This window comes from Erythrolamprus reginae, chromosome 5, assembly GCF_031021105.1.
Source record: "Erythrolamprus reginae isolate rEryReg1 chromosome 5, rEryReg1.hap1, whole genome shotgun sequence".
NCBI classification, from domain to species: domain Eukaryota; kingdom Metazoa; phylum Chordata; class Lepidosauria; order Squamata; family Dipsadidae; genus Erythrolamprus; species Erythrolamprus reginae.
In genome coordinates, this window is record NC_091954.1 from 115,177,119 (window position 1) to 115,201,917 (window position 24,799).

A 24,799-nucleotide genomic window follows, 5' to 3' on the forward strand; every position below is an offset into this window, starting at 1 on the left:
TTAAAAACAGGCTAGGGAATTCTGGGAATTGAAATCTGCACATGTTAAAAACTGACTAGGGAATTCTGGGAGTCGAAGTCCGCACAACTTAAAAATAGGTTAGGGAATTCTGGGAGTTGCAGTCCACACATCTTAAAAACTGGCTTGGGAATTCTGGGAGTCGAAGCCCGCACAACTTAAAAATAGGTTAGGGAATTCTGGGAGTCGAAGTCCACACATCTTAAAAACTGGCTTGGGAATTCTGGGAGTTGAAGTCCGCACATATTAAAAATTGGCTCGGGAATTCTGGGAGTCGAAGTCCGCACATCTTCCAAGCAGCCACGGCTGAGCAACTTTAAACTACAGGATGCGACAGCTCAGGTTTCAGAGTAGTGGTAGCCTCAAGAACCAGGTTTGACCCATTTTCTTCTGTGTTCCCTTATGGGTTTTTTTTAGGGGGGGGGAGAATGTGTGTGTGTGTTTGTGTTAGGTGCCCAAACCTATTCAAACCTCTTGTGCCCACCAGCATCCTTGGGACCGAAGGAGATTGCGCAGGCTGGCGCTCGTGTGTTCGTTGGTTGGTCTCTCTTGCCATATTTGTTAAGCAAATCACTCCTTCCGTTATTAAGTGAGTCCGCCTGCACTACTTATTTTGCTTGTCGCAAGGTCGCAAAAGTGGATCGCGTGACACTCCACCCGCCACCCCGCCCACCCCCGGGCCCACTGGAGAAATTAATTCAGCTTAGCAAGGAAAGCTGTAAATCAGGACGGTCATTAACACTAGCTATCATGTGACCTCCTTGGTTTTATGATGTCTTATGCACTGGTCACTAAGCAAACCCAATACTTATGGCACAACTCCAAAAAACTGACCCACGAAATCCAGGGGTGATTTTCTATTTTTCTTTTTTAGAAACATAGAAGATTGACGTCAGAAAAAGACCTCCTGGTCCATCTGGTCTGCCCTTATACTATTTCCTGTATTTTATCTCAGGGTGGATATATGTCTATCCCAGACATGTTTAAATTCAGTTACTGTGGATATACCAACCACGTCTACTGGAAGTTTGTTCCAAGCATCTACTACTATTTTAGTCAAATAATATTTTCTCACGTGGCTTCTGATTTTCCCCCCAACTAACCTCAGATTGTGCCCCCTTGTCCTTGGGTTTACTTTCCTGTTAAAAATACTTCCCTCCTAAACCTTATTTAACCCTTTCACATATTTAAATGTTTCGATCCTGTCTCCCCTTTCCCTTCTGTCCTCCAGACTATACAGATTGAGTTTATGAAGTCTTTCCTGATACGTTTTATGCTTAAGATTTTCCACCATTCTTGTAGCCCGTTCATTTTTATCAATATCTTTTTGTAGGTGAGGTCTCCAGAACTGGACACAGTATTATTCCAAATGTGGTCTCACCAGCGCTCTATACAGCGGGATCACAATCTCCCTCTTCCTGCTTGTTATACCTCTAGCTATGCAGCCAAGCATTCTACTCGCTTTCCCTACTGCCCGACTGCATTGCTCACCCATTTTGAATCTGTCAGAAATCACTACCCCAAAATCCTTCTCTTCTATCTCTAGATAGATAGATAGATAGATAGATAGATACCGTAGATAGATAGATAGATAGATAGATAGATAGATAGATAGATAGATAGATAGATAGATAGATAGATAATGTTGTCCCAGCTCCTGCCCCAAGGACTGTGGATGTGGGGGAGACATCCACATGCTGCAGGCCTGTTTTGCCCCCGGTGGAATCTTCTGATGAAGGCTCCTCTGACCAAGAAGACATGAGTGACAGGGAGGAGGAGAGTGGGGCAGACAGCTCAGGAGATCAATTATCTAGCTCCTCCTTGGATTCAGAACAAGAGTTAATGATACAGCCACGCATGCGGAGAGCGATGCATAGGCAACAACAATTAAGATTATTATCAAAGAAAATGAGACCACCTGTGGTTGGGTGGGGCTGTGGTCATTAGTGAGGCTGCTATAAAGAGCAGCCTGTGGGTTTGGCCATTGTGGAGGATTATCTGATCCTTGTGTTTCGTGACTGCTTTACTGACTTTGACCTTTTGTGTGCTGATTTTTCCCCGCTTTGAAAGAGCAAAGTGTGTTTCACTTTGTGAAAAAAGAAGGACTGTGAATTGCCTCACAGCTGCAAGCTAAGTATCACAGAACTGATAAGGGACTTGTACAAATTACCAGTTTGGTTGGAGATGAGTGCTCTTTGCTATAACAAAAGAGGGCTTGGTTTAAATGACATTTCATTATAAAGAACATTGTTTTGAATTTTCAAACATGTGTGTGTCTGAAATTTGTACCTGTGAATTTTTGGGAGGAGTCTACCAGAGAGCCCGACAGAACAAGATAGATTAGATAGATAGATAGATAGATAGATAGATAGATAGATAGATAGATAGATAGATAGATAGATAGATAGATAGATAGATTTTGTAGGTGAGGTCTCCAGAACTGAACACAGCATTCCAAATACTTTTTTTTGTTTTTAATACAAAACAATGCTTCTGATGAAAGTCACCTTGCGTGAGTCTGTAACAGATTATCACATTTAAAAAAAAAAGAAATTGAAATGTCCAAACCGTCTTTAAGAAATGTACAGAAGGAGGGGTGGGCGAGAGAGATAAACCGGAAAGGGATTCAAGTTCTGAACCTCCAAATGAAGGCTTTGGGGGTCCAGCGAAGGATGTGTGGGAGTGGGGGGGGAAAGAGGACCTCTTGATTGGATCTCACCCTGGTACCCCAACGGGCCGTCTTCAAAGAGCTGCATCAGGGAGTAAACTGGTAGCACACAACACTGGGAGGGAGGTGGATTGAGACCGAGAGGGGAGAAGAGGGCACTACTCATTGGGCTGCCCTCCCTTCGTGGCTAGGGATGGGTGGGGCAGGTGTCCAAGGTACAGAAGTGGGGCAGGAAAGGAGGTTGAAATAGCAGCTGTTTCCCCACCGGCCCCCTCGTCTCAGCGTCAAAGAAGGGACCCCAGCCGTCGCAGGTAGGCGCACTTGGGCTTCGAGGGAGCGCCAGAAAAGATGGTCGGTAAACATGCCCGGGTGCTTGCCAGCGTGAGGTAGAGTAGGGGGGGTCCCCAATTCCCGGGGCTGCGGACCCCAATTCCCAGGTCTCAGAACTGGGCCAGACGGATTAGCAAGCAAGCTCCATTAGGAGCGGGCAGGATGTAACAGCAGCTTGTGCAAACGGGAGCTGTGGGTTTGCTTGCCCGGATGGAACCGCCCCCCCTCTTTCTTCCTTGCCCCCTCCCCACCCAGCCAGTTTGGAGCCAGAAAAACATGGGGACCACTGAGGTAGAGAGTCGACTTCGAAGATCGAAGGAAGAGGAGCAGCGAAGGCAGGGAAGTCGCACACCCTTAGGGCAGAGGTCTTCAAACTTGGCAACTTTAAGACTTGTGGACTTCAACTCCCAGAATTCTCCAGCCAGCACAGCTGGCTGGAGAATTCTGGGAATTGAAGTCCACAAGTCTTAAAGTTGCCAAGTGTGGGGACCCCTGCTCTAGGGCAGTGTTTCCCAACCTTGGCCACTTGAAGATATCTGGACTTCAACTCCCAGAATTCGCTGGCTGGAGAATTCTGGGAATTGAAGTCCACAAGTCTTAAAGTTGCTAAGTGTGGGGACCCCTGCTCTAGGGCAGTGTTTCCCAACCTTGGCCACTTGAAGATATCTGGACTTCAACTCCCAGAATTCGCTGGCTGGGGAATTCTGGGAGTTGAAGTCCAGATATCTTCAAGTGGCCAAGGTTGGGAGACACTGCCTTAGGGGACTTTGGCCAAAAAATCCAACCAACCCCCCACCATAAAAGCCTCGCCCACGCCAACCTTGCCACCCTGGAAAGTGCTACCAAGGGACACACAACTCCTGGCAGGAAGGACCCCAAAGGTGGGCGCCTCTTCATTCAGCGCCTGGCACCCCACCCCAAATACAGGGTCGCCCCTCCAAAGTCCTTATGCAAAGCTCGGGGGGGGGGGCAGAACGTTAGCAGTGTCAAACTGGCTCGGACGCTGATGGGAGGAGGGGCTGGTGGGGAAAGGGGGGCAGGTCGAGGCCCGGACCCCTTCCTCCGGAGCCACGGAGGGCCCCCAGCAGCCTCCCCTCCACCCCCCGCTGCAGCAGCTCCGGCCACTAGTGGCGACTGGAGACCAGTCCTTTGACCTTGGAGATCTTTTTGGTGGGTTGCCTCTGCTCCGGGTGAGGGCACTCCCGCTCGACCAGCTGCTGGTCCATCTCCTGGGCGGAAGAGGAGGAAGAGGCGGTGGCCTTCAAGGTCTTCTTGATGTTCAGGACCTGGAAGGGAGAGCAAAGGAGAGCAGGGAAGACGGGGAGCAATCCACGTTTCTCTGAAATGGGGACAGCAAACCAGCTCAAGGTTGACTCAGCCCTCCATATTTCTGAGATCGGTAAAATGAGGACCCGGATTGTTGGGGGCAAGAGGCTGACTCTGGAAACAGCTTAGAGAGGGCTGTGAAACACTATGAAGTGGTATATATTGATACATCTGAGTGCTAGAATGGAATAGAATTTTTATTGGCCAAGTGTGATTGGACACACAAGGAATTTGTCTTGGTGCAGATGCTCTCAACGTACATAAAAGAAAAAGACACATTTGTGGTACAACACTTAATGATTGTCATAGGGGTCAAATAAGCAATGAAGAAACAATCAATATTAATAAAAATCTTAGGATACAAGCAACAAGTTACAGTCATACAGTCCTAAGTGGGAGGAAAAGGATGATAGGAATGATGAGAAAAAACTAGTAGAAATAGAATTGCAGATTTAGTAAAAAGTCTGACAGTGTTGAAGGAATTATTTGTTTAGTAGAGTGATGGCGTTCGGGAAAAAACTGTTCTTGTGTTTAGTTGTCTTGGTGTGCAGTGCTCTATAGTGACGTTTTGAGGATAGGAGTTGAAATAGTTTATGTTCAAGATGTGATGGGTCAGTAAATATTTTCATGGGCTTCTTTTTGAATCGTGCAGTATACAGGTTCTCAATGGAAGGCAGGTGGGCAGCAATTGCTTTTTCTGCAGTTCTATTGATATTCTCTGCAGCTAGTTCTCGATTTAGGGTTTACGGAGAGGGGCGGCATACAAATCTAATAAATTATTATTATTATTATTAGGGCCAGTCCCTATTTGAAGTTACAGGCGGTCCTCGACTTACAGTCACAATGGAGCCCAACATTTCTCGTGCTAAATGAGGCAGCTGCCAAGCACATTTCTGCCACATTTTACGCCCTTTCTTGCTACAGCAGTGAAGGGAATCTGTTAATAATGCGGCCGTAATGCAGAATCTGGCTTATCCATTGACTGCTTATCAGACGGCCAACAAGGAGATTATGGGATGCCCCAAATCCCACCCCAGACACTGCAACCGGCATCAATACATGCCGGTTGCCAAGCATTTGAATTCTGACAACATGACCGCAGGGATGCCACCCACAGTGGCAAGTGTTGTAAGTCACTTTTTCTCAGTGTCGTTCGTAACTTTGGTCGTAACTAAACGAGCTGCTGCATAAGCCAAAGACTACCTGTATGGACACCAAGCATGGAAGGTGTTGTGGTTAGCTCTGGCCCAGCTCCTGCCCCAAGGACTGTGGATGTGGGGGAGACATCCACATGCTGCAGGCCTGTTTTGCCCCCGGTGGAATCTGCTGATGAAGGCTCCTCTGACCAAGAAGACATGAGTGACAGGGAGGAGAGTGTGGCAGACAGCTCAGAAGGAGATCAATTATCTAGCTCCTCCTTGGATTCAGAACAAGAGTTAATGATACAGCCACGCATGCGGAGAGGTTATTATCAAAGAAAATGAGGCCACCTGTGGTTGGGTGGGGCTGTGGTCATTAGGGAGGCTGCTATAAATAGCAGCCTGTGGGTTTGGCCATTGTGGAGGATTATCTGATCATTGTGTTTCGTGACTGCTTTACTGACTTTGACCTTTTGTGTGCTGATTTTCCCGCTTTGAAACTAAACCAAAGCAAAGTGTGTGTCACTTTGTGAAAGAAGAAGGACTGTGAATTGCCTCACAGCTGCAAGCTAAGTATCTCAGAACTGATAAGGGACTTGTACAAATTACCAGTTTGATTGGAGACGAGTGCTCTTTGCTATCCCAAAAGAGGGCTTGGTTTAAGTGAATTTTCATTATAAATAACATTGTTTTGAATTCTCAAACGTGTGTGTCTGAAATTTGTACCTGTGAATTTTTGGGAGGAGTCTACCAGAGAGCCCGACAGAACAGAACGAATGGAGAATAAACCAGCCCCCACCAATCCAACACCCCCCCCACACACACACACACAAACAGCAAAGAAAAGCAGCAACACAAGTGTCAAGCCAGAAACAGAAGAACCTGGGTCCATCCATCAGCTTTTGATGTTTAGCAGAGCACACTCCACAATCTCCAACACATGGGCACAGCGCCACCTTCTGGGACAAGATGGAAGGTCTTGTAGTCCAGACTTCTATTTCAGACAAGTGAACTGTTCAGTCTCTTCTTAAAAACCTCCAAGGTGGAGCACCCACAACTTCTGAAGCAACGTCCCTTTCCAAAATAAAATGTTTTTGCAGCCCTTCCCTGCATGAAACCCTACACCAGACAGATGGTTATCCAACATCTGCTTAAAAACTTCCTGTGTTGGAGCATTCACAACCTCTGCAGGCAAGATGTTCCACTGGTTAGTTGTTCCAATTGTCAGGAAATTTCTTAGTTCTAAGTTGCTTCTCTCCTTGTTTAGTTTCCACCCATTGCTTCTTGTTCCACTCTCAGGTGCTTTGGAGAACAGTTTGACTCCCTCTTCTTTGTGGCAACCCCTGAGATACTGGAAGACTGTTATCATGTCTCCCCTGGTCCTTCTTTTCATTAAACCAGCCATGCCCAGTTCCTGCAACCATTCTTCATATTTATTTATTTATTTATTATTTATTTATTTATTTATTTATTTATTAATTAGATTTGTATGCCGCCCCTTTACATAGACTCAGGGTGGCTGTTCTATCCTCCGGGCCCCTAATCATCTTTGTGTATTTATTTATTTATTGGATTTCTATGCTGCTCTTTTCCGAAGACTATTGTCTAATTCTATTAATAGAAACATAGAAGATTGACGGCAGAAAAAGACCTCCTGGTCCATCTAGTCTGCCCTTATACTATTTCCTGCATTTTATCTTAGGATGGATCTATGTTTATCCCAGGCATGTTTAAATTCAGTTCCTGTGGATTGACCAACCCCGTCTGCTGGAAGTTTGTTCCAAGCATCTACTACTCTTTCAGTCAAATAATATTTTCGCACGTTACTTCTAATCTTTCCCCCAACTAACCTCAGATTGTGGCCCCTTGTTCTTGGGTTCACTTTCCTAGAATTCATAGAAGCGATGAGTCAAATTTTCAAAGTATAGGTAGTACTTAACTTGCAACCATCATTGTAAGCCCAAAGTTTCTGTGGCTACGTGGGATAGCCGTTAAGTGAGTTTTGACCCGTTTTGTGACTTTTATTGCCACAGCTGTTACAACAGATTGCTGCAGCTGTTCAGAGTTAGTCCCATGTCACACCAACACTCCGCAGTCTGCATTGGCTGCCGATCAGTTTCCGGTCACAATTCAAAGTGTTGGTTATGTGCTATAAAGCCCTTCATGGCACCGGGCCAGAATATCTCAGGGACCGCCTTCTGCCGCATGAATCCCAGCGACCAGTTAGGTCCCACAGAGTCGGCCTTCTTCGGGTCCCGTCGACTAAACAGTGTCGGTTATATCCCGCTCTACAGCCCTCTCTAAGCGTTTTAGAGAGTCAGCCTCTTGCCCCCAACAATCTGGGTCCTCATTCGACCCACCTGGGAAGGACGGAAGCCTGAGTCAACCTTGAGCCGGTCAGGATCGAACTCCTGGCAGTCAGCAGAGTGAGCCCGCCATGCCGCATTCTAACCACCGCGCCACCCACAGCCCTTATTAAGACGCTTATTACCTCTGTCTCCACCTGTTGTTGGGTTCGGTTGTGGTTCTCCTTGTACTGGTTGGCTCTAACCACCTGTTGCTCGATTCCTATCAGGACGGATTCACACCCGTCACACCTGTGAAGACAAAACTCCCAACTCTCACGGACAGGGAAGAAGGGAGGAGGAGCGGAAAAGCGGCAACACTGCCTAAATCGGGGAGAGAAACACACATACACAAACCCGCACACACAATCTTTTGGGCCTAAGGGATGTTGTACATACTCCTGGTCAGTTGGAGGATGATGAAGAAATTGAGGACTCTGATACAGATAGTGTTTATGAATTAGTGGTGGGCCCGGGGTTACAGGGAGTAGAACAGGTGGGAGGCCAGCCACAGGATGGGGCTATGAGTCCAGAATCTAGCGAGGAAGAATCAGATGTTCAATGGGTCAATCCTAAATACAGAAGGGTCCAAAAACATAAAGAACAGGTGTTTGGAAGAAGATACTAAGGGGAGTGTTGTGGTTAGCTCTGGCCTAGCTCCTGCCCCAAGGACTGTGGATGTGGGGGAGACATCCACATGCTGCAGGCCTGTTTTGCCCCCGGTGGAATCTGATGATGAAGGCTCCTCTGACCAAGAAGACATGAGTGACAGGGAGGAGGAGAGTGGGGCAGACGGTTCAGAAGGAGATCAAGTATCTAGCTCCTCCTTGGATTCAGAACAAGAGTTAATGATACAGCCACGCATGCGGAGAGCGATGCATAGGCAGCAACAAATGAGAGATTATTATCAAAGAAAATGAGGCCACCTGTGGTTGGGTGGGGCTGTGGTGATTAGTGAGGCTGCTATAAAGAGCAGTCTGTGGGTTTGGCCATTGTGGAGGATTATCTGATCCTTGTGTTTCGTGACTGCTTTACTGACTTTGACCTTTTGTGTGCTGATTTTTCCCCGCTTGGAAACTAAACCAGAGCAAAGTGTGTTTCACTTTGTGAAAGAAGAAGCACTGTGAATTGCCTCACAGCTGCAAGCTAAGTATCCCAGAACTGATAAGGGACTTGTACAAATTACCAGTTTGGTTGGAGACCAGGGCTCTTTGCTATCCCAAAAGAGGGTTTGGTTTAAGTGAATTTGCATTATAAAGAACATTGTTTTGAATTTTCAAACGTGTCTGAAATTTGTACCTATGAATTTTTGGGAGGATTCTACCAGAGAGCCCGACAGAACAGGGAGGAATGGGTTAAATACTGTAGTGATGTACTGTATTTGGTACGTCAGGGGGTCAGTGGGGAAGTAGGGTGGAGTTTCAATGTTGTAGGGCTAAAGCAAATGCATTCTGTGCTATTTTACAGTCATTTCTGCTGTCCGTGAATCATGTTGTGAGTAAATAAATCTTGTTAAACGGAGAAGACTGGGAGGAAGGTATGAGGAATGCAATTGAGAAAGATAAGGGGGGAGGAAGAGGAATGTGGCAGAATGAACTGTAGTGAATATGGAAGGGAAGAGAAATAAAAACGGAGTTTCTTGGTTTATGAAATACAGTACTGCATTTAGAAAGAGTTATTTGTAATAGATAAAAGTTCCACCAGAAACCAGAACGAGGGAGGGGAGGGCCGAGCTCACCACTCATTGAGGGTTTTAATGATGCTGCTGATGTCTTTTCTTTGAATGTCCCGCCCGATGCAGAAATCCACTTCCAGCACTTGGTTCCGCTGATCCAGCTTCCCTTGGATGATGTCCGTGTAAACAGCTTCGATGATCAAGTCTTCCAGTTCCCGGAGGTTCCGCATGTCCAGGTCCTTCAGAAGCACCGAATATGGGATGCACTGGAGGAGGAGGAGGAGGCAGAATTAAGGCCACATGAGGTGTAGCAAAAACCCTTGGGAGTCGGGCCTTATATACAGGGTGTCCAGGGGGGAAGCATTTTCAAATTCCCTGATATTTCCATGAAACTTCCCTGTAACTTGCACTCTAGTTAAGGCGCAGTCGTAGATGGCATCATACCAAACGGTTAAGCCGTGGAGAAATATCAGTAGCTGAGGAAGCAAGTTGTTGCCAGAGTTGGGCTCGTTTTTGCTTGACTCTGCCAAGCAGCGCGATCCGTTTTTCTTTTTTACATGATTTTTCATGTAAAAAATCGGACCAGAATACCTTCGGGACCGCCTTCTGCCGCACGAATCCAAGCGACCAATTAGGTCCCACATAGTTGGCCTTCTTCGGGTCCCGTCGACTAAGCAATGCCGTCTGGCGGTACCCAGGGGAAGAGCCTTCTCTGTGGCGGCCGCGGCCCTCCGGAATCAACTCTCCCCGGAGATTAGGACTGCCCCCACCCTCCTTGCCTTTCATAAGCTCCTGAAAACCCACCTATGTCGCCAGGCATGGGGAAATATAACCCTTAGCTATTATGGTTTATGTATGGTTTGTTTGGGTTGTATGATTGCTTTTTATTATAAGGGGTTTTTTAAAACTGTTTTTTAAACATTGGATTTGTACACTGTATATTGTTTGTTGTGAGCTGCTCCAAGTCTTCAGAGAGGGGCAGCATACAAATCTAATAAATAATAATAATAATTATTATTATTATTATTAATAATAATAATAATTATTATTATTATTATTTATTATTATTATTATTATTATTATTATTATTTTCCCTGACTTTAAATGTTTTAATACTTTGTTTTTTCCCTGATTTATTCTGTTTTTTCCACGAATTCCCTGGTATTTCCCTGAACCGCCGATTTCCTTGATAATTCCCTGATTTCCCTGTTTTCCAGATTTGCTGGACACCCTGTATACCATCCGCTAACAGCAGTTCGTTTAGTGACTGGTGAAAGTGATAACAGCACTGGAAAAACCGTGGCTTATCAATTTCAGGCTCGCCTATTATAATTTTAAGCAGTAACACATTTGTGTTTCCCTGACAATAAGACATGTCCCCATAATAAGGCCAATCAGGCTTTTCAGCGCATGTGCTGAAATAAGCCCCCTTCTCAAAATAAGCCCCCCTCCCAACTCCTTTCTAGGAAAAGGGGGGGGGACATACCCCAAGTTTCTGAGTTCCTTGAAATCAATCCACAACAAAAAACTGGATTACAGGAATCTAACGCTGCCTCAAGTCCTCCAACTGCCTTGGAAACTACAACTCCATGCTTGGGTGAAATAAATATTTTGAATTGATAACGTCTGGAGGGGATCGAACTAACAGAGAGACTTCTTTGACAAAATTGAACGGGTCCAAAGACGGGCTACAAAAGTGGTGGAAGGTCTTAAGCATAAAACATATCAGGAAAGACTTAATGAACTCAATCTGTATAGTCTGGAGGACAGAAGGAAAAGGGGGGACATGATCGAAACATTTAAATATGTTCAAGGGTTAAATAAGGTCCAGGAGAGAAATGTTTTTAATAAGAAGAGAGGGGCGGCATACAAATATATATATATATATATAGATAGATAGATAGATAGATAGATAGATAGATAGATAGATAGATAGATAGATAGAAAGAAAGAAAGAAAGAAAGAAAGAAAGAAAGAAAGAAAAGTGAACCCAAGAACAAGAGGGCACAATCTGAAGTTAGTTGGGGGAAAGATCAAAAGCAACGTGAGAAAATATTATTTTACTAAAAGAGTAGTAGATCCTTGGAATAAACTTCCAGCAGACGTGGTTGGTAAATCCACAATAACTGAATTTAAACATGCCTGGGATAAACATAGATCCATCCTAAGATAAAATACAAAAAATAGTATAAGGGCAGACTAGATGGACCATGAGGTCTTTTTCTGCCGTCAGTCTTCTATGTTTCTCCCACTGAGAAGAAGAGAGAAACTGACCAGGCATATCTTGACCTCACATAGCAAGCAATCTATGGCTAGGAAGGAAGGATGATGATGATGATTATTATTATTATTATTATATGCCGCTCTCTCCGAGGACTCCAAGGATGCCAACCAAGCAAGGGGCTTAGGGCTGGTTAGCACCCTGAAGCCCCTCCATTGCCCTTTTAATTTTTAAAATTATTTTATCCTTTTGCCGGGTTTTTTAACTGTAATATTTAAATACGGCTTTTGTGTCTTTTGTAGTTTCATCTATAATGCCCAATCGCTCTATGAAGGAGAAGGTGAGGAAGACAGAAGGAAAGAGAGAATGAGAGAGAGGGGAAAGGAGGGAAAGAAGAAGGGATAGAAAAAGAGAAAGAGATAAAGTAAAGAGAGAGAGAAAGAGACAGAGGAAAGGGGAAGGGGAAACGGGAAAAGAAATCAACAGGCTCATGCCCAAATGCTAGAAAAAGAGAAAGAATGGAAAGAGAAAAAGAAGAGAGAGAAAGAGAGAGAGAGAGGAAAGGAAAGCTAATAGGCCCATGCCCAAATGCTAGAAAAAGAGAAAGAATGGAAAGAGAAAAAGAAGAGAAAGAGAGAGAGAGGAAAGGAAAGCTAATAGGCCCATGCCCAAATGCTAGAAAAAGAGAAAGCTAGAAAAAGAGAAAGACGGGAAAGAGAAAAAGAAGAGAGAGAAAGAGAGAGAGAGAGGAAAGGAAAGCTAATAGCCCATGCCCAAATGCTAGAAAAAGAGAAAGAAGGGAAAGAGAAAAAGAAGAGAGAGAAAGAGAGAGAGAGGAAAGGAAAGCTAATAAACGGGGTTTTTTTGTTTTTTTAAATTGAGCGCATTTCTACTTTACCTTCATTCTGGAAGCTAAGCTGACAATGGTCAAATGCTTCAATTTGTTCTTCTGGGGCCCCGTCAAAGCTGGCAGGTTGTTCTGGTTTGCTGTCCAAGAAATCAAATTTCAGATTAGGGATTAAATTGAATATATTTGGGGGTTAAAAGATCCTTATTGTGTTTCCCCTTAACACCCTGGCAAATGTCAAAGGCTGTCAAACATGAGACCATTTTGGAAGAGAGGGAACACAGATTGTCACATCATTGGGGGTTGTGCATGTCATCTGAATCAGAATCAGAATAGAGCTGGAAGGGACCTTGGACAAGTGACTGTCCAGTCTCTCCTTAAAAACCTCCATCTGCACCTCTATAACTGTCTGGTTTGGTGCTGCAACCCAACAGGACCGACACGGACTTCAGAGGACAATCAGAACTGCAGAAAAAGCAATGGCTGCCAACCTGCCTTCCATTGAGGACCTGTAGACTGCACGAGTCAAAAAGAGGGCGGAGGAAAAATATTTACTGACCCCTCACATCCTGGACACAAACTGTTTCAATTCCTACCCTCAAAACGTCACTACAGAGCACTGCACACCAAGACAACTAGACACAAGAACAGTTTTTTTCCGAACGCCATCACTCTGCTAAACAAATAATTCCCTCAACACTGTCAGACTTTCTACTAAATCTGCACTTCTATTCTACTAGTTTTTCTCATCATTCCTTTCACCCATTTCCTCCCATGTTGACTGTATGACTGTAACGTTGCTTATATCCTAAGATTTTTGTTAATATTGTTTTTTTATTGCTTATTTGACCCCTATGACAATCATTAAGTGTCGTACCACATGATTCTTGACAAATGTATATTTTATTTTATGTACGCTGAGAGCATCTGCACCAAGACAAATTCCTTGTGTGTCCAATCACACTTGGCCGATAAAAATTCTATTCTATTCTATTCTTCTATTCTAAAACAGGGAAACAATTATAAAATCAAGCAAAGGGAAGATGGTTTGTCTAGCAAAGCACAGAAGAAGCGTTAGCATCCGTTAGAGCTTAAAAAAAAAAAGCTTAGTAAAAGCTACACCCAAATTTTCAGCCTCTTTTGGTGGGGAAGGGTGCAGCTTATACTCTGAAAAAAATGGTACTTGCATCAGGTCAAAGGACTCTTACCGACATAATCTGGATAGGTTCCGTAAGCAAATAGATTCAGCAGCTGAAAATAAGCAGCGTTGGGACCTTCCGCAATCTGGAGATGTTAAGAAAAAGGGGGTGAGAAAGAGTTATTCCAGAGCAGAGGTCTTCAAACTTGTCAACTTTAAGACTTGTGGACTTCAACTCCCAGAATTCTCCAGCCACCTACGCTCGTCCCAAAGGTGCATTTTCCCCCAAGAAGCAACTGTACCTTTCTGCTTTTTATTAGAATAACAACATCTGAGTTGGAAGGGGCCTTGGAGGTCTTCTAGTCCAACCCCCTGCCTAGGCAGGAAACTCTACACTACTACTTCAGACAGATGGTTACGCAACATCTTCTTAAAAACTTCTAGTTTGGGAGTATTCACAACTTCTGGAGGCAAGCTGTTCCACTGATTAATTGTTCTGACTGTCAGGAAATTTCTCCTTAATTCTAAGTTGCTTCTCTCTCTGATTAGTTTCCATCCATTGCTTCTTGTCCTACCCTCAGATGCTTTGGAGTATAGCCTGACTCCCTCTTCTTTGTGACAACCCCTGGGATATTGGAAGACTGCTATCCTGTCTCCCCTGGTCCGTCTTTTCATTAAACTAGCCTTGCTCATGTTCTGCCGGGCTCTCTGATAGGAACCTCCCGAAAATTCAAGGGTACAAATTTCAGACACACACACACGTTTGAAATTTCAAAACAATGTTCTTTATCCCAAAATTCAAAATAAACTAAGCACCCTTTTTGTATTGCAAAGAGCACTCATCCCAAAACAACCAGGTAGTCTGTACAATTAACCTTAAGTAGTCATTAAGTACTTAGCTAGCAGCTGTGAAGAAACTTCACACCACTTTTTCTTCCAAGGAAGTGAGACACACACATGTTGCTCTGCTTTGTTTTCAAAGGTGTGAAAAATCAACAAACAAAGTCCAGAAACCAGCAACACAGGATTCCTGACGAACTGCGATCAGATACTCTTCCACAACGGCCAAACCCACACGCTGCTATTTATAGCAGCAGCCCTAATTACTGGAGCCCCACCCAACAACAGGTGGCTGCTCTTATCTCCTGTAATATGTCCTTACTTGGTCTCTTCTACGCATAATTCTGCGCTTGCGTGGGTCCAAAACATCTTCATCCGAATCAATGGAAGATAAGGGAGATTGACTGCCTGGGTTGTGTGCCAAGCCCCCCTCTGCCGAGTCACTCCCACCTTCTTCTTCGTCCGAGGAAACTAAACTGAACTGACTCTGTCGGCAATAACACAGGCCTGTGACATGTTGAAGTTTCCCCTGCATCCACCTCCACATTCCCTGGGGCAGGAGCTGGGCCAGAGCCAACCACAACAGCTCATAATTAAATGGACTCCAGAGGATGATAAATGATAGGAACGCTGTCCATGGGGTCGTGATGGATTGGACACGACTTCGCAACTAACCACCATCAACAACACAGGGCAAGCTACTGTATAAAAACAGGAAGGAAACCTAGGCCTATGCAGCTTGAAAACAAAGGAGGAATCCAGGCGCCGATATTTCAAATCAATCTTTTTATATAGAAAGTCTCATTTATATAAGCCACAGTCATGCATGTGACCTCACCTTGGCAGTTTCTCAGTGAGGGTAATTAAGAGATAACAGTTCTGCTGCTAGACTGCTGCCAAAGATCAAAGCCTATTGCATATTCCTAAGGAGTCTCCAGTTTCACAGACTTACTATTACAGCTTCCCAGCATCTCCGCAGGCAGGGCACTGTTACTCCAAGGATTTTAACAGAGAAATAACCGTTGGCAAACGTAACCTGGCTAAAACCTCAAACATCATCCGACTCCATTGGAAAACGTTGAAACTCTACCCTGAATTACCCATACGCCGCTCTTAAATACATACAGGGAGTGGTCAACGGTTCCCTAGAGTTACAAACTACAGACTACTTCTTTTTCCCATACAAGTATTCTTGTCTTTTTCTTAGTTTTCTAAAGTGGGCATCTAGCAAAGGTTCCTGATCTTCCTCCTCCTCCTCTAAGTTAGACTCTACTGTCACTGGCATATCTGCCACCTCTGGTGGTCCTTCAGGTCTATTTCTCCCTCCCTCTCACTCTCTGCATCAGCTGGCAAGACCACTGGCCCAGGGTACCAAGATGGGCCTGACTCATCCTCCTCAGAATCTAACATTACCAATGTTGGACGAGGAGAATTCACAACAGAAACTCTACACCAGCCAGCCCTAATGGTGTTGCCTAGTTGGGTAATGAAATGTCTGCAAGAAAACCACCAAACTCCGAGAGCACCACGGACTCCACAATTCAACCCCGGGCTACAGATTTTCTTCTAGTGGAATCTTACTGGAACATCTTGCCCTGGCCTAGAAACAAGTGACGAAAGGAACACGTCCAGCACTCACCTCTCGCACGTTAGTTAATTCCAGGAGTTCTCCAAATACGTAAATTCCTGGAGCCTCCAGCACTTGGTTGATGAGGGCAATCAGAGCTGAACCACTGGTGCCTCTGGCTAATAAAATGAACTGCTCCAGGAGATGACAGGCTGGTTTCTGCTCCCCTGCCATCCTCAATTTTTAGCACTGCAAAAACAGAGTGTCAAACTTGCTGTTCAGTGTTCGGTTCAAAAGGGATATGGTGACAAATGAAAACACTTCAGCTTTATTTCATATTTTTAAAAAGTATACAGTGATACATCTACCTACGAATGCCTCTACTTACAAACTTTTCTAGATAAGAACCGGGTGTTCAAGATTTTTTTGCCTCTTCTCAAGAACCATTTTCCACTTACAAACCCGAGCCTCCGAAACTATAACTGGAAAAGGCAGGGAGAAGCCTCCATGGGGCCTCTCTAGGAATCTCCTGGGAGGAAATGGGGCCGGAAAAGGCAGGGAGAAGCCTCTGTGGGGCCTCTTTAGGAATCTCTGGGAGGAAACAGGACCGGAAAAGGCGGGGAGAAGCCTCCATGGGGTCTCTCCCCTGGGAGGAAACAGGGCCTCTGCCCTCCCTCTGGTTTCCCCAATCCCAGCATTATTTGCTTTTACATTGATTCCTATGGGAAAAATTGTTACAAACTGTTCTACTTAAGAACCTGGTCACGGAACGAGTTAAGGTAGAGGTACCACTGTAGTTCTAAAAGAGCAATTAATGTCAAGAGATGCTCAACCCTGAAGGGAGAGGGGTACCAAAGTATACATTTATAAAGACTGGGGAAAGGAAGAGTGACAATATTTATGAATTTCTGTTTTTCCTCTAAAACAAGTTTTCAAAACTACTAGAACAAATATAAAAGCATAAAGATAACAGTCACTACATCAAAGGAACAAAAGCAATACAGGTAATTCTTGACTTATAATCATAACTCAACCCAAAGGTTCCAATGCTAGGTAAGACAATTTAGTGAATTTTGCTCCATTTTACAACTTATTTTCAAGTCAAACAAATCACCGCAGTTAAGTACTGTATTTTTCAGAGTATAAAAGGTACCTTTAAACATCTTCTTAAACACCCAACATCTTCTTAAAAACTTCCAGTGTTGAAGCATTCACAACTTTTGGAGGCAAGTAGTTCCATTGATTAATTTTAGTTCTAAGTGGCTTCTCTCCTTGTTTTCACCCATTGCTTCTTTTTCTATCCTCAGGTGCTTTGGAGAATAGCTTGACTCCCTCTTCTTTGTGGCAACCCCTGAGATATTGGAAGACTACTATCCTGTCTCCCCTGCTCCTTCTTTTCATTAAACTAGCCATGCCCAGTTCCTGCAACTGTTCTTCATATGTTTTGGCCTCCAGTTCCCTAATCATCTTTGTTTCACTTTTCTGCACTCTTTCTAGAGTCTCAACATCCTTTTTACATAGTGGTGTTTTCATTTTGCAACATGGATTCATAGACAATGTCCACAAATGGCAGTAGATGCTGAGCTTTTAAAGTTTACAATACTGGCAGTATGTATCATCGGAAGAGTAAAAACATTTGGCCATATTCTCATCGATGCTTGAGGGACCAACTTACTCCCAACAGTTCTACCCCTCCCATTCAGTTGGACAGCAGGGATAAGCTATTAGAGATTATCTAGCAGGACCCAGGGAATGGTCCTTCTCTGTAGATGTGCTCTCTCTCAAACACTGAAGTTGAACTGTCCAAACTCTATTCCCCTTTCAGAAAGCCTTGAAGACCTGATTGTTTCCCAAGCATCCGGACTAGGATAGTAACTGACCCATGCTATTAGTGAATGACATGTTTGGGAGTCACCGTACTAATCAGCTGAGAATATTTTTAATTGTTTCTACATACAGGTAGTTCTCAATATATGACCACAATTTAGCTCAAAATTTCTGCTGCTAAGCAAGACAGTTGTTAAGTGAACTTTGCCCCATTCAACAGCTTTTCCTGCCACAGTTATTAAGTTAGTAACATGGTTGTAAAGTAAACCTGGTTTCCACATTGATTTTGCCCGTAAAGAGGTCATAAAAGGGGATCACCTGTCCCTGGGACACTGCAACTGTCATAAATACGAGGCCACTGCCTGTTGAAATAGTCACCTCTGTATGTCTGGACTTTGGGAAAAGGTGTTTTGTTTGTTTAAATGGTTACCTGTCCCACCTAAGAACCCTCCCACCTGTGGTTACTGTATTTAAGTTTGGTTTGCTGCCTTCACTTTGTTGGATTTTATCCCCTCTCTTTTCTTTCTTACTGCACACACGAAATATATGCCCACTTGTTTAGAATGTTATTATTGTTAGGAAAGGAACCCTTTTTTTTAAATAGTTACTTTGGTGTTGAACCAGAAAGGTGATGTGTATTTTGTGGGTTTGCTTTTGATTAAAAACTGTTTCACTTTTACAGTGAGATCTTGAATTATTAACACTGCCAGGCTTCCGGTGTTTGATAATACAGTCGGGGGTTCATAAACAAACAATGTCCATACCAGTCAGGGGTTTGCAAAGAAAGCGAGGAGGGTCTCCGCTGGATATTGCAGGTTCAGCGTTTCCGTCCGAGTATCCCAAAAGCAGTTAGCAGTGTGGCTTGACTCCAGCGTGCTCAGAAATACAGGCCAGGAGAAAAGAAATGGACCAGAGCACACAACTGCTTATATCACACCACCTTTGTGTTTAAGGTTGGAACGCACAACTGCTTACCACACAACCTTTGTTTAAGGATGAAATGCACCACTGGTTACCACACACACGACCTGCTGTGTTTAAGGGACTCGGTGGTTGCACATGTTCCCTGCAAGAGGAGAGGAGAGAAGTCAACACAGGGTGTCCAGGGGGAAAGCATTTTGAAATTCCCTGATATTTCCGACATTTTTCTGTAATTGGCACTCTAGTTAAGGCGCGGCCGTAGATGACGTCATACCAAACGGTTAAGCCATGGAGAAATATTGGTAGCTGAAGAAGCAAGTCGTTGCCAGTTATGCTCATTTTTGCTTGACTCTGCCAGGAAGCGCAATCCGTGGTTTGGTTTCTTTACATGATTTCCCCCTGACTTTTAAACATTTTAATACAGTTTGGTTTCCCCCCCTGGTTTATTCCGTTTAATTCATGAATTCCCTGATATTTCCCGAACCACCAATTTCCCTGATAATTCCGTTTTCCAGGTTTGCTGGACACCCTGCAACAGAAGGGCCTGCAAAACTCCAGGAGGCCACCAGGGGGCAGCCACAGCTCAGGAAGCTCTCGTCACTGGCGCCCTCTCGTGGCGGTCTGGGGCTTTGCAGTCTAGAACCGGCATCCCGAGAACGCGGGGACGCCGGCTACCCGGGCTCCTGCTCCTAAGCCCATCATCCCCAGCCACCCAACCGCCCGTTTCTTCTTGAGGCCTGGATTTCAAAACTCGCCTTAGGGCGTCAATTCACACACACCCCTCAAAAAAACCCTACTTGGACTCCAAAACCCATCATTCCCAGCGGGCTGGCCCCGTGGAAGGAGCCATAGAGGCTCCGGAGCGTGAGGAGTATCCTTCAATGGAGCGGCGGCAGCGAAGGCAAACGCCTCCCCGCTTGCTTGTCGGCTCGTACGCAATTCTAGAGGCGCCAACAGGGCCCTCTCCGGCCCTCGAAGTCGCGCCCTTCTCCGTCCCGGGCTCAGGGTGACGGTCTTTACCGGTTAAGGTGCCGTTGTCGCCCGGCTGTGTCTCCGCTTGGTCTCAACCGCGCCTCATGCCGCCATGACAGCCGCCGTGCCCAAACGGGCGCCGCTCGCAGGTGGATCCGACGGTCCGTCCGTTCCCCCGTGTCGTGCCGGAAACTGCTCCTCCGATACAAACGTTCCGCCTGATAAAGTTCCCTCTGAGCCGCTGAAGGGGATTCTGAGGGAAGTGAGAGAACCGCCTTTTGAGGATCCGGAGTCGGCCTCCCATGATGCACCTCGCTTGGACCCTCGCCTTAACTCAATGCTTCTCAAGCTTGGCTGCTTTCAGCCTGGTGGACTTCAACTCCCAGAATTCCCCAGCCAGCAGTTGGATTCAGATCAGTGGTGAAATCCAATATTTTTTTTACCACAGGTTCTATGCCTGTAGCTTGGTGGGTGGTCTCCTCATTCCTTCCCCGCTCCAGGGGAAGGATGCTGTAAAGTCCCCATTCCCTCCATTCCTGGGGGAAGGATACTGCCAAATCCTCATTCCCTCCCACTCTTGAAGGAAGGATACTGCAAAGTCCCCATTCCAGAGTACCTCCGGAACCGCCTGCTACCGCACGAATCCCAGCGACCGATAAGGTCCCACAGAGTTGGTCTTCTCCGGGTCCCGTCGACCAAACAATGTCGTTTGGCGGGCCCCAGGGGAAGAGCCTTCTCTGTGGCAGCCCCGGCCCTCTGGAATCAACTCCCCCTGGAGATTAGAACTGCCCCCACACTCCTTGTCTCTTGAAAATTACTCAAGACCCATCTATACCACCAGGCATGGGGGAGTTGAAACACCTTTCCCCCAGGCTTTTTTATATTTATGTTTGGGTATGTATATGTTGCTTGCTTTTTTCAGTATGATAGGGTTTTATGTGCTTTTTAATATTAGATTTGTTTTCACTGGAATATTGTTTTTATTATTGTTGTGAGCCACCCCGAGTCTTCAGAGAGAGGTGGCATACAAATCTAATAAATTGAATTGAATTGAAATTGAATTCCCTCCCCACTCCAGGGGAAGGATACTGCAAAATCCTCACTTCTCCCCACTCCTGGGGGAAGGATACTGCAAAATCCCCATTGCCTCCTCTTCCTAGGTGAAGGGTATTGCAAAGTCTCCATTCCTTCCCCACTCTGGGGCCAGCCAGAGGTGGCATTTGCTGGTTCTCCGAACCACTCAACATTTCCGCTACCATTCTCCAGAACCTGTCAGAACTTGCTGGATTTCACCCCTGGTTCAAATGCTAATGTCCAGTCCACCCAGCTATTCAAGGACAGGGTGGTTTAGGTTGAAAAAAAAATCAGACATTGGGCCGGTAGGAAGTCTTGATGGACATTTGGACACAACACAATGTGGTGGATATTTTGTTGAGGAAACCAAACCACGGATTGCGCTTCCTGGCAGAGTCAAGCAAAAATGAGCATAACTGGCAACGACTTGCTTCTTCAGCTACCAATATTTCTCCATGGCTTAACCGTTTGGTATGACGTCATCTACGGCCGCGCCTTAACTAGAGTGCCAATTACAGAAAAATGTCGGAAATATCAGGGAATTTCAAAATGCTTTCCCCCTGGACACCCTGTGTTGACTTCTCTCCTCTCCTCTTGCAGGGAACATGTGCAACCACCGAGTCCCTTAAACACAGCAGGTCGTGTGTGTGGTAACCAGTGGTGCATTTCATCCTTAAACAAAGGTTGTGTGGTAAGCAGTTGTGCGTTCCAACCTTAAACACAAAGGTGGTGTGATATAAGCAGTTGTGTGCTCTGGTCCATTTCTTTTCTCCTGGCCTGTATTTCTGAGCACGCTGGAGTCAAGCCACACTGCTAACTGCTTTTGGGATACTCGGACGGAAACGCTGAACCTGCAATATCCAGCGGAGACCCTCCTCGCTTTCTTTGCAAACCCCTGACTGGTATGGACATTGTTTGTTTATGAACCCCCGACTGTATTATCAAACACCGGAAGCCTGGCAGTGTTAATAATTCAAGATCTCACTGTAAAAGTCCAATCTCTTCTTTAAAAATTCCAGTGATGGAGCAGCCACAACATCTGGAGGCAACTTGTTCCAATCGGCTAATTGTTCTAACTCTCATGAAATTCCCCCTTAATTCAAGGTTGCTTCTCTCCTTGGTTAATCTCCATCCATTGCTTCTTGACCTGCCTTCGGGTATTTTGGAGAACAGATTGAATCACAGAGAGAGAGAGAGAGAGAGATACAAGGAATAATGGATGGAAACTGATCAAGGAGAGATTCAACCTAGAAACAAAGCGGAACTTTCTGACAGTGAGAACAATCAACAAATGTGTTGTGGTTGCCTTCAGTCGGGTGGTAGGGAAAGCAAGTAGGATGCTTGGCTGCATAGCTAGAGGTATAACAAGCAAGAAGAGGGAGATTATGATCCCGCTATATAGAGCGCTGGTGAGACCCCATTTGGAATAATACTGTGTCCAGTTCTGGAGACCTCACTTACAAAAAGATATTGACAAAATTGAACGGGTCCAAAGACGGGCTACAAGAATGGTGGAAGGTCTTAAGCATAAAACCTATCAGGAAAGACTTCATGAACTCAATCTGTATAGTCTGGAGGACAGAAGGAAAAGGGGGGACATGATCGAAACATTTAAATAGGTTAAAGGGTTAAATAAGGTCCAGGAGGGAAGTGTTTTTAATAGGAAAGTGAACACAAGAACAAGGGGACACAATCTGAAGTTAGTTGGGGGAAAGATCAAAAGCAACAGGAGAAAATATTATTTGACTGAAAGAGTAGTACTGTAGATCCCTGGAACAAACTTCCAGCAGACATGGTAGATAAATCCACAGTAACTGAATTGAAACATGCCTGGGATAAACATATATCCATACTAAGATACAATACAGAAAATAGTATAAGGGCAGACTAGATGGACCATGAGGTCTTTTTCTGCTGTCAGACTTCTATGTTTCTATGTTTCAGGCCAGCTCCTGTGGCTGGGGTTTTTGATGAAGAGCATTGGGGGTCATCTGTTTACAGAAGACCAGTCTGGTTATGGCACGAGGCAGATACGTCAGACATAGAGGCAGGGAAAGACAGGGAGCAGGAAGAGATAGCAGAGACAGACAGGGAAATGGTTTCAGCCAGCCCTCCAGCCAGAGGTTCCTCGGAATCAGAAAGGGAAGACGTAATGAGTGACCCTATTCTGAATCCTCAGGTGAGGAGAATATTGGGAAGGCAGGAGCAACTGCGCAAGCATAGAAACACCACAGTCACACTGAGGGATGATGATGATGATGATGATTATTATTATTATTATTATTATTTAATAGATTTGTATGACACCCCTCTCTGCAGACTCGGGGTGGCTCACCGCAGTGATAAAACAGTATACAATGACAAATCTAATATTAAGTCTAAAATAACAATTTTACATTAAAAACCTAAAAAAAAACCTTATATAAAAACATACACATACAATATCCCATTTGAATAATGAATCCTGGCAGACACCATACTGAGTATGGATCCTGCTCAGAGTTGACCAATGCTGGCGAGTAAGATCAAAACTTGGCACCTTTTGGGTAGCAATAATACTTATTTTATATATAATAAAACACTTCAGTCTTTCTCAACCTTTGCAAACCGAAGGTGAGCAGACACCAATTCCCAGAATTTCCCCAGCCAATATGCCGAGCAAAAGAAGATTCACCATCACTTGTATAAGGTTTCCTTATTTTTCCTTATTCATTAATCTCTAAGGTCAAGAAACACTGCTCTACAGACCTGTCTATGATTAGATTAGATTATTATTAGAGTTGGAAGGGACCTGATAGGTCATCTAGTCCAACCTCTTGCTCAAACAGGAGTCCCTACATCATTTTGGAAAATGGTTGGCCAATCTCCTCATGAAAGCGATGAAGTTCCCACAACTTCCGAAGACAACTTCTGGTCCATTTTGTTCTGCCTGGCTTCTAGCCACCCAAGAGCAAGGTAATAAATCAAACACACAAATGGGTAACAGTAAAACAAAAAGGGTTCCTTTATGCGGAGAGGGGCGGCATACAAGTCCAATAAATAATAATAATAATAATAATAATAATAATAATAATAATAATATACAGAGGGCTGAATGCCTCCTTGAATGCAAGACCAATGCTGATTTATTAGTCCAGACTCCAGAGGTCAGAGTTACTCACTCAAAGTCCACATGATATGTTCAGGCTTGTGCCAGCAATTCTGAATTATTAGTCCAGAAGGTCAGAAACTACACACTCAAGTCCGCACAGCCTTTCCTGCTTGAGTATCAGAAAGTTCACAGAAATCCAAACCAAAACGAAACCACGCTGCAACATTTCTCTCTTCAAAACGCAAACGATAATCACCCACGCAATGCATTCCAGCCCTCCCTTTTTTATCAGGGTTTCAGCAGCGTCTTTAAATCATGACAGCTGTGTTCTATTTGTTTCTATGCTTGCGCAGTTGCTCCTGCCTTCCCAATATTCTCCTCACCTGAGGATTCAGAATAGGGTCACTCATTACGTCTTCCCTTTCTGATTCCGAGGAACCTCTGGCTGGAGGGCTGGCTGAAACCATTTCCCTGTCTGTCTCTGCTATCTCTTCCTGCTCCCTGTCTTTCCCTGCCTCTATGTCTGACGTATCTGCCTCGTGCCATAACCAGACTGGTCTTCTGTAAACAGATGACCCCCAATGCTCTTCATCAAAAACCCCAGCCACAGGAGCTGGCCTGAAACATAGAAACATAGAAGTCTGACAGCAGAAAAAGACCTCATGGTCCATCTAGTCTGCCCTTATACTATTTTCTGTATTGTATCTTAGTATGGATATATGTTTATCCCAGGCATGTTTCAATTCAGTTACTGTGGATTTATCTACCATGTCTGCTGGAAGTTTGTTCCAGGGATCTAC

At 44.8% G+C, this 24,799-nt stretch overlaps 1 protein-coding gene across 7 annotated transcripts; it reads right to left on the reverse strand.

The window, feature by feature from the left end:
- Positions 1 to 2,477: 2,477 nt before the first annotated feature.
- On the reverse strand, positions 2,478 to 20,087 carry COPS7B (COP9 signalosome subunit 7B). 7 transcript variants are annotated; one of them, XR_011559259.1, is made up of 9 exons: positions 19,883 to 20,087; positions 18,706 to 19,007; positions 16,187 to 16,363; positions 13,778 to 13,853; positions 12,621 to 12,709; positions 9,565 to 9,767; positions 7,973 to 8,078; positions 3,637 to 4,302; positions 2,480 to 3,508 (listed from the first exon to the last, which is right to left on the reverse strand). XR_011559259.1 is itself a non-coding variant. In XM_070753792.1 (8 exons), the coding sequence occupies exons 3-8, from the start codon at positions 16,346 to 16,348 to the stop codon at positions 4,141 to 4,143; spliced, it is 798 nt and encodes a 265-aa protein (XP_070609893.1). In that variant the 5' UTR covers positions 16,349 to 16,363; positions 18,917 to 19,007; positions 19,883 to 20,041; the 3' UTR covers positions 2,478 to 4,140. The 7 variants fall into 7 exon arrangements, 2 of the variants coding, with proteins under 2 accessions (XP_070609893.1, XP_070609891.1); XR_011559261.1 differs by having other exon boundaries at positions 2,481 to 3,533; positions 3,783 to 4,302; XR_011559260.1 differs by having other exon boundaries at positions 2,481 to 3,533; positions 3,773 to 4,302.
- Positions 20,088 to 24,799: the final 4,712 nt, after the last annotated feature.